Source organism: Neolamprologus brichardi, chromosome 1 (genome assembly GCF_056152115.1).
Source record: "Neolamprologus brichardi isolate AB-2024 chromosome 1, ASM5615211v1, whole genome shotgun sequence".
Lineage (NCBI taxonomy): Eukaryota > Metazoa > Chordata > Actinopteri > Cichliformes > Cichlidae > Neolamprologus > Neolamprologus brichardi.
In genome coordinates this window covers 23,312,959-23,322,922 of record NC_142104.1, presented here as the reverse complement: position 1 = coordinate 23,322,922, position 9,964 = coordinate 23,312,959, and the positions used below count along the sequence as shown (strand labels likewise).

Sequence of the window (9,964 nt, the reverse complement as noted above, 5' to 3'; positions counted from 1 at the left end):
GCTGCTTGTATAATTAAGTTCTCCTGGCTGATTCGATTAGAGCAGCCGTTGCATTCATTTTGCTACAGATGTTCCTCAGCTGCTTGGAGAGACTAATGGAGGAGATGGACAGATATATGGGAAACAATTAGACGTGGCATTATTGTATGTGTGTACACATCTGTTCATGCATTGAAAAAAAGGATCATGTTTGTACCTACAAGCAGAAAAAGCATTATTTTTATTTCTTTATTTCAATTTGCATTACTACATCACACACACAGCACCACATTTGTCCTCAAATGGACATCGCTTGTTTGTCCTATCCCCTCCTCCCATGTTTCAATTAGCTCCCTTGTGATTAAATTAGGGGACATTACTTAAGAAGGACATAAATAGCAGACATGATGATGGTGCATGAGCCTTCGATGAGATATGAGCTTGTGTGACATTGTGTGCAGAGGAGATAGAGAATGCATGTCCAGATTTCTGTTAAAGTTCATCAAAGGTTTCCTCCACAGTGTGCATTTTATATTATTACTTCACTTTGTATATCGGTGTATTTGACCATCACTGAGCAGGATGATGCACAGGGACCCCCCCCCCCCCCAAAAAAAATAAAAATAAAAATAAAAAAAATAAAAATGTTTTTTATAATACCAGATAATAAAAAACACATTTCTTTGAGGTATCAAGCATTTTAGCTGCTTTCTAGTCTGTGTTTCAGCACCAAGACAGGGCTAAGTGATTGGGGCTTGGAGCTTTACTAAAATAAGATTTCTCCTTATTAGAGTCTTAATAAATGAGCTTAATTAATAAATGGGCTTTTGAGATTGCCTTCACAGTGCCACGACTCCAGATGATGAGGCTAGCTTGTATTCAGTTTTTATTAACTTGTAAAAATAGTTTAAAATGTGATTTAATCACTTCAGGGTTATTTGAATTTGTCTTCAAAAGCGGGTATCCTAAAATGCAATTTACTTCCTTCTTTGCCATAACATAGTTTTAAAAATATAAAAGTCTTAAAGTGAAAATTCCTTTGGCTTGATTATTTGCTGCATTACTGTTAGAAATACTAAGATAGTGTTTGTTTAATGTTAATGTTGTAATGTTTATATTTTTACTGTACGTTATCCTTGTGACGTGGCTTTACATGTGTTGATGCGCTTTGTTGTGAGCTGTTTTGGTGTCACAGTATTGTTGTTGGTTGCTGGAAGTTCAGTCTCTTTCAGAGCTTTAAAAAAATAAATAATAACCAATCCTCACAGCAAATGGCATTTTCCAGCAAGCAGTTTGATACCTGAACAGCTACCTTACCTCGAGTCTGCCCTTTAAAGTTATGCCCGACTGCAGCACGTGAGATGTGTATCTGAATGTGCCGTCTGTAATCTCATCTCCTTGTGTCCACATTCAGGGAAAGCGGGACCTTGATTCCAAGAATTCCTGCTTATCTCTTCAGGTTGGTCTGGGAAAATGAGCTCACAAAGAAATCAGAGAAGACAGCTGAAGCAGATAAAGTGCAGTGAAGGAAAAGTGTCTTAAGACTTTTATAAATGAAAGAAATTTCCACCGGCTGCTGTTGGTAAGACCGATATAAAGAATGTTGGGGTCTCAGTACAGTAAGTGTTACTTGGGAGAAATTTAATAACAAGTCACATCACTAGACTACAGTGAGATTTGAAAACCTCTAATTTAAAAAAAAAAAAAAAGGAAAATACCTTTTTACTCCCCCAAAAATTATTGATCCCGTTTAGGGAATTCTTTGTTTGCTGGTCTCCTTTTGAGATCTAAGTGCATATTTTAACAACATCCCTTCGTAGAAGAACAGATGAAAAGAATCAATTAAAAAAACATTAGAATTTCATGATGGAAACAAAGACCAAACTATCAATGACGCCTGCAAAGACATCCCAGGACACTCTAAATATATCTAGTGCTTATGAATGAACAAATCTGTTTTGGTTTGTGTCCAAATTCTCTCCAGATGACAGTCCTCTGCAGAAAACCCTCCCCCAACAATCTCTTCCTCCCGTAAAGGCCTGGATAAATGGATTGACTTTTGGACAAGTGACAGTCCCCCCCCCATAATTGTTAATTATCATGAGTGCTCTCTGAGGTACTTTCTATGAATGGAGATGGAACTCGCTCTCTTTCTCCACCCTCTGTTCTCTTTATGGGATTGCTCCAAGTCCTCAAGGACGTCAAGAAAGGACACTGATAATGTAGGGAGGCGGTGCGGCGGATGGGTGGGGCACCTGCGTCATTCCTGCGCTATTCCGGAGCTGGTGAATTTTATGGCATCGGACGCCATTAAGGTACACCACCCAAGTCTTATCTGCCCCGCCTGATCACGAGCAAGTCTGCCCACCCTCGGATGGCTCCTCCCTGAGTCCAGATGAGAGAGAGTCCAGCACTTAAAGTAATGTAAATAACCAGAGAGGAGAGCTATTTTAAGATGCCATCTTTCACTGTGGACAAGGAGGGGAACAAAGATGCAAGCCAAGCGATTGTAATTTCAGTCACGTTTTTGGACGTTTTCTTGTTCCTCAGTCTGCCATCCAGCTAGCTGAAGGGCCTAACAAACAACAACAGGTCTGGAGAAGCAAATTCATGTTCAGCCTGTCCCTGCATGAAAGAAAGTCTACATATCAAAATAACTGACAGTGGGGGGTCGCAAGTGGTTAGCTCGCCAGAATATAAGGAAATGATTAAAATTGGCTGTAATACTCTAAAATAACAGAAGAAATAGATATCTGAGGCTTTTTCTGGTCTTTGTTCCTTCTTTTTGTAAATTATAGGTTATTTTTTTCTAATTTAGTGTGAGTGAATAATAACCCTTTTGGTTGAACCCCTGCAATATGAGTCACAGCAATCACATGCCATTAAGGTTGGAAACCACTACCATAAAACCCCCACAACAAGACCTCATCCCTGAAAGCTCACGGTTCTCTGTGCGTTTTGTTCCCGACGGAATAAAACAGAGAAAGCAGCCAAAAGAAATATATAAAGAAATATAGAAATGGACGTGCTTAATGGAAATATGACAACTTCAAATTCTCAGTATTAAAGATCATTAAAAAAACAGACAAGAAAGAAGTGAAGTGACAATTTTCTCTTCTTATAAAAATTATTTTTATATATTTTTATAATTTGCTTTTTTTTATTGTTTCAATTTTTTATGACATCAAAAATAAATAAACATCCTTCCTATCGTATATGAATAATTTTAACCAGCATTATTTGTCATCCTTGATTTTTTTCTCCACTCTTGTATGTACATAAAGATACACATCACAGAGAAAATAATCTGTACACTGCTGACAACAAACAAACAACAGATCCGTCTGAACCTGCCGCCACATTGTTCTGCAACACTTTGCAAATCATGAATAAAAGCTAGAAGTACACTATCGGATATAATCTGATTTTTTTTTTCTGTTTTTTTCTTTTTTGGTAGAGGTTACATTCATATTCAAGTCTTAGTTCACTGCAGTCTGACCGGTATCAGCGCTGTGGAAACGAGAGCATCTGTTTTACCGAGCTTCATTAAGGCAGCTGATTACAAGATCATTTTAAACACTAGTTTACATACTTTAAAACAGTGTCTACACCTGACATTAAAGAGAATATTAGCTAATGCTTCAAGTCGGCTACCATCACTACTGCTTGTATATTTTCTACACGGCGTGGCACATGATTCGTACCTTTCTTGATTCACAGTAATTATGAGTATAGGTTCGTTGATCTATAACAAACACGAGAGACGTGACTTCCTGTCTGTCTTTATGTGGAATTGTGTGAGAACTAATTTACACATGAAAAGCCAGTTTAATAAAAGAGAAAATCATATCCATCATCTCCTTTTGCTGATCTGTTTCAGTTACAGCTCTGTAATTATTTCCGTACAGCTGTTAAGGTGTGTGTGTGTGTGTGTGTGTGTGTGTGTTATTGCTTTCATCTGATTTGTACATTGAGTCTAAACAATGGTTGTGCTGTCAGTCTGTGTTGTACTTCTGATTGAATATTTCACCCTCTTTTGCTCTGTGTGAACAGCAGCATCTTTCAGCAAGTGAGCGCCTTTCTCATTATCGATGGAAAATTAATAATCAATTAAAAAGTCTCTAAACACAGTTTTCTCCAAACCAGTTAAAAAAAAGAATGAATATATAGTAGAAACAGCTATTGATAAATACTCTGAGTGTATGTATGTATGTATGCGTGTTTGCTTTACTTCACAGAAAGACCGCTTCATGTCTTGACAATCAGCAAGCTGCTACACTATATATCCTGGCACGTAGCTGTTATCCAGTCAGGCGGGGTGCTGTACTTTGTAGTCCTGTAAGAGGATGTTTCTTTGCTGTCTTTTGATTCTCTATCAGTTCAGTCAATTGCTCACTTTTTGTTTATTTAATTTTCTTCATTTTACTGCGTCATTCTTCCTCGTGGTGGGAGGAGTCAGGGCTGGACTCCTCCTCTTCCTCCTCTACTGTTTCTGTTGGCAACGTATCACGGCGTGTAAAGGCAGCCGCCAAGGTCACACTCAGCCGCGGTTTCATGGGCGCCATCTCCGACAGCCCGATGGCGTTGCCACGAGTCACAAGCGTAGTTTTATCCATGATCTCTCCGCTGTGCTTGGACACCACGGCATCAAGAAAGTCGTATTTGTGTGAAATCTTGCCACTCTCAAACAGGTACTTTGCCAGGTATGAGACGGCAACGTTACCCAGAAAGGAGGCCAGCATTGATACGGTCTTGAAGGGGAACTTTTGGACAACGATTTCTTCCAGTTCTCCGGTTATATGGTGCTTCCGCTGCTCAGTCATCCAGCCGGGGTAGTAAATGAAGGGAGGAAGCTGCAGGTAGGGCTCACCTCCGCCTATACGCAGCACCATACCGAACAGATATGCAGCTATTGAGCCGTAAGTGTTGGTTCCTTTGACAAAGAGCACACTGAGCAGCTGGGGGAAGATGATGACGTAAACCAGATCTGAACTCAGGTACCAGAGGCCGTAAACCGTGCCGGTTACCAGTGCCATCAAGGTGGCAAGACCGCCGAATACAAAGATAGTGATACGCATCACCCACACAATTTCACGGTCAGATGCCTAAGCAGAAAGATAGAAGCGAAAAATACACGTCAAGATGAATTTTATTTAAACTTAAAGAGAAAACTGTTAGTGCATAATTACATGTGTCCAAGGACCAGGCATGCACTTACTGACTGTCTGAAGGCAAGCTGGTAGATGTTCCTTGCAAACATGGAGCTTGCTGAAAGGATGGAGGAGTCTGCAGATGACATAACGGCTGCAGAAACTGCTCCCAGGCCAAAAAAGGAGACAAATGGAGGGCAAAGGTGTTGAAGGACAATGGGTAATATCATGTCTGCTTCAGTTTTGTTTTTAGGGGGAATGGCACCGTAGGATGTCTGGTTCCAATCTGAGGACGGCAAAATGAACATTTTAAAAGACATCCGTGATGAACAGAAGTACAAAATACACCCACTAATATCTATAAATCTATACAAGCACATTCATGCAGAGAAATTCATAATTCTGCACCAACAAAATTCAACCAAATAAACAGAGAAACATTAAAGCCATAGCTGGACATGCACAACGTGTTAAATAGTAAATATATTTGCACTGGAGAATCACATTTGTTCTTTTAAATTTCTTGCTTCTGCAAATAATAGATATAAATAATAGATATTTTAGTACAGGACAAAACAGAGCAACATCACCTGTTCACTGAGGAATCTGAAGCCAGAAAAAAATCTGAAGATCAAACTACTAATTCGGTCCCTTGCCTCCCTCTAATGTAATATTTACACAACCAGCATGGGTATTAAACTGATTGCTGTTTCATTATGGATGAGGTGAACCAGCTGCTATTTACCAGGTTCTCTCAGATCTAAGGGCAACATAGATCCATCCAGAGCAGTACCAAACAAACACACACACACAAACAGACATAGAATGACACCTTCTTCTGGCTTTATACACAACATAGAAATACTTCACAAAAGACATGAAAAGAATATAAGATAGCAGCATCAGGTACTTGGCATCTATGGCTAAGTACTGGGAGGCAAATCCATGGCACTCTTTGGCTGAATTACACTCATTGTTGAATCCAACCTTCGTTTTTTTAATCTGAAGGTTCTTGTATAGATGTGACACTATTGTGAAGTATCAACACCTGCCACAGTATTCAGGACAGCACTTCCACTTTACCATGATGACACAAGACAGAGCTGCTGACCCTCATCATACATACATATATAAATACACCATACATTAGTGTCTCTAACCTGTGGAGGCCCCGATGGCGCCGATGAGAACGGAGGGCACAGCCATGACGAGGCACCCGAAAGCAGCCAGAAAGGAAAGGACCTGGGCGTATGTAGCTGAAGAGGCTGACAGGACTCTCTGGAAATACACTTGCCAGGGTATTCCTCCTAACATCTGCAGCACAGTTCAAATCAAGTGAATAGCACTCACGGTCAATATAATCTCATTTATTATAACCACAAATCACAAATCTGTACAACAAGCAAAATTCTCTAATTAAAAAGATTTTTAACAAGGGGGGGATAAGAAAGTTATTAAAAGCACAAGATGAGGTCATCATCTTGTGGTGCATCATTTGCATTTAATTTGTGTTTGCATTAAAACATTTAAAAAACAAACAAACTGTGCTATACAGTAAAACCACATTACAGTCAACTATTACAGCTTCACAGCAGCTGCCGGTAAGTGGAAGATTCATTTTGAGAGTCTAATACATTTTATTGCTGCAACAAGCAGTTATTACTATGGCAAATTCACTTTTTGATGATTTATCAGAGTAATTAGCTGGCAGAATTTGTCTCCAAAATAAAAGAAGAAACTAATACAAATGTAAATCAGTGGTTACTATAGTTCACAGATTTTAAAAGCCTCTGATTGGCAGCATTCACTATTTTCAGCTCATTTCAGTCATTTTGGAATATTTGATCAACAAATTGTCTCATAATTTAATTTATCCATCTAATTAGTGTCAGTATTTTTTCAGGGTAATAAAGCAGTGAGATAAAACATGAGATCAACAGCTCGTGGTTACAGTACCAGGAGGCAGAAGTTGTCAATCCAGACCCAAGTGTCCCCCTTCTGGACGCTGCCTATCCAGGGTGACTGGTACAAGTGCTTCACGGCAGTAACGGTGATGTCTGACACCGCAGGGTTGATCAAAGCGAAAGGGACACTGATCCACTGCAGACAAGAAAAACAAGTATCGATGGAAAAGGAGATGAGAAGAGAGACGCTGCATACAAGAAAATCCAAATAAAAGAGGGTTCTTAAAAATATATATAGAGGTGAAGCAGTATATATTTGCATTTTTTTGTTACACAACCTTATATTAATGAGGGTGATTTAATTGTCAGATTGGCGTGAACCTACCAGACCGACAAAGATACAAAACAGCTGCACAACATCTGTGTAGGCCACAGAGTAAAGTCCTCCAACCAGGGTGTAAAAGATTGCAATAAGCGCAGAGATGACCACGGACATCTTAATGTTGATGTCCACGATGACACTCAGAGTGGCACCTGAGATCGTGAAGAGATGAACAGATTGAAAGGATGTTACGATCACTGCAGCATCATGAAGTCAAATGATGAAGCCTGACTTCACTGACCACACCGATCGCTTATCTTGTACTGATTACAACAGTAAAATTTACCGAGGGCTGATAAGATGGCGGCAGACCAGAAAATCTCGCCCATGAGAGCAGGTATGAAGAGAAGGCCTCCCATTCGTTTCCCGTACAGCTGCTGGAACGGGTCCAACATAGTGACGTAACCTCGTGAGCGCATGGGCTTAGCAAAAAAGAGACCACCTGGTACAAAGGGTGCACACATTACATATTATGTCCACAGCCCCTGGCAGAAAAAAACAACAAACAAACAAAAAAACAAACCTAAAGAGTCCCCCTCAGACTCTTTAGTAGAATAATACTTGTAGAGGTCTGATTAGCACCCAGTAAGTAAGAGCATTAAAGTGCTGCTTTGTTTAAATGTAAATGAGTAGAAAGATATCAGATCTGTGTCCAAATTGCCCCAAATCCTTTCTCAAGCAATATAATATCTCAGAAGCAATATAAAATCAGCAATTTGCATTATTTTAAACACAAAGAAACACTCACCCAGAACTAGACTGAGTGCATATCCAAATGGGGCTTGAGCCCAAGCCAAGCCATAATCTGGAAGATACACATACTCAGCAGTGCCATTGATGTACCCTCCTCCAACCCAGGTCGCTGGAAATTTTGCACATACACGCATCAGATTAAAACTTCCAATATGAATTATAACGAGCAAAAATCTCAACACAAACTTGGCCAAAGTGAAATACATTTACAGAACTAATTAAAACAATCGGAAAATATTAATTTAAGATCATTCCACTTATTAAAAGAAGAAAGTGTCTTTAAAAAAGACACCAATCTCCTTTGTGTCACTTAGTTATAACAAGTTAAAACCTCACCTGTCATGGTGAATCCACCCACAAATAATCCAATATCTCTCCCTCCGACCATGATGGTTTCGCTGCGGTCGGTGCCCTCCGCCTCTCCGGAGTGCTTGTTCTTCCATGCCGCCCAGATGCCGACGAACAGGATCAGCAGATAAAAGACCGCGATAGCCACAAGCCCCTCTACATGGATGGTCATCGTCGCAGCGATCTTCCGCTAGGAACGGGAAGGCATCAAGACCTGTGTGGAGTCAAAGTACAAAAAGAAAAAGAAAAAAGAAGTAATTATTTGGCTTTTATTTCCGACTTTTGGACAAGAAAATGACAGAAGCAACATGTTGAATTGTTAGGTTGGTTTGAAATAAATGTATAAAAAAATAAACATCTTTCTTATTTGCTGCTCGATTTGATGTAATGACCAAAGCTGCTTTAACTTTTAAAATGGTAAATTACTTTTTATTCCCTGTTGCCGATACAGAAGCAAATTTCATGTGTTTTTCTACCTTTACAAACAAACAAACAAAAGAAAAAAAATCGAGGTAAAGATTAACCACTAAAAGCTCTTTATAAAAATATGGTTTTTAGCTATTTTGGGGTAAAATCATCTCCACGTTATCGCGTAAGATGAAAATGTATTGAAAATAAATACCATGTTTTCTTGGTACGGTTTATCAAAATAACATGATACAGCCCTAGATGCATGTTGCCTTGTTGGGGGAAAAAACAAAGAAACGATTCTTTAAATAAAAATAAACCAAACAAATTGTTCAGAATTCATTTTAAACATAAAAAATGGTCAGCGGTCCTATGGTAATAGACTTTGGTCTGTCCTTTTCTTTGTCTGTCTCCTGTAATGAATCATGTACGTAAAATTCAATTTACGCACAGAACTCATGAAAAAAAATCATTACCCATTTTTGACATGTTAAAAAAACAAGAAAGCGTCCTGTGCAAAAAGCTATTTGCTAAATGTTTCTAAAAATGTAGGAAAACGTGAAAAACATGCAGAACTTACCTGAAGTATTTTTAGAGTCATGTGCTGGGGCACTTAAGGGTAACGGAGCGCGTAACAGACTTTTTCTGAAGACCGTCGACCTTCCGCCGCACAGTGAGGAACAGTCAAATTGAACTGTTGGTGGAGGTCTCCCGTGTGACTTACTGAGGCTTATAAAAGGGGGCAGGTGCCGTTAGAGAACTGAAACCTACGTCAGAGAAACCAAACGTCCCTCTTAATGAGCACCTTGTATTGAAACGCGTCACAGTGTAATGGCTGATGTGAGTGGTGGGAGGGCGGAAGAGATTCCTTTACGCCATAAGGAGGATGGACGGACATCGTTCACTTTTTAAAGAAGCTGAATAGCCTGACATGAATTTGAATGTGGCGTTTTTACGCACCAAATAATCAATATGTTGTGGGGGAGCTTCAAGCTTCCAGTGGCTCCTGCTCTTCCAAACTCAAGTGATTGATAGTCACT

The 9,964-nt window shown here is 39.5% G+C and overlaps 1 protein-coding gene across 1 annotated transcript; it reads right to left on the bottom strand.

Moving 5' to 3' along the window:
- Positions 1-3,099: 3,099 nt before the first annotated feature.
- Positions 3,100-9,646, bottom strand: slc5a7a (solute carrier family 5 member 7a). The gene is made up of 9 exons (XM_006780320.3): positions 9,505-9,646; positions 8,505-8,730; positions 8,164-8,277; positions 7,702-7,857; positions 7,419-7,567; positions 7,086-7,229; positions 6,290-6,443; positions 5,198-5,415; positions 3,100-5,084 (listed from the first exon to the last, which is right to left on the bottom strand). Exons 2-9 carry the CDS (start codon positions 8,686-8,688, stop codon positions 4,410-4,412), a joined length of 1,794 nt encoding a protein of 597 aa, XP_006780383.2. The 5' UTR covers positions 8,689-8,730; positions 9,505-9,646; the 3' UTR covers positions 3,100-4,409.
- Between the last annotated feature and the right edge of the window lie 318 nt (positions 9,647-9,964).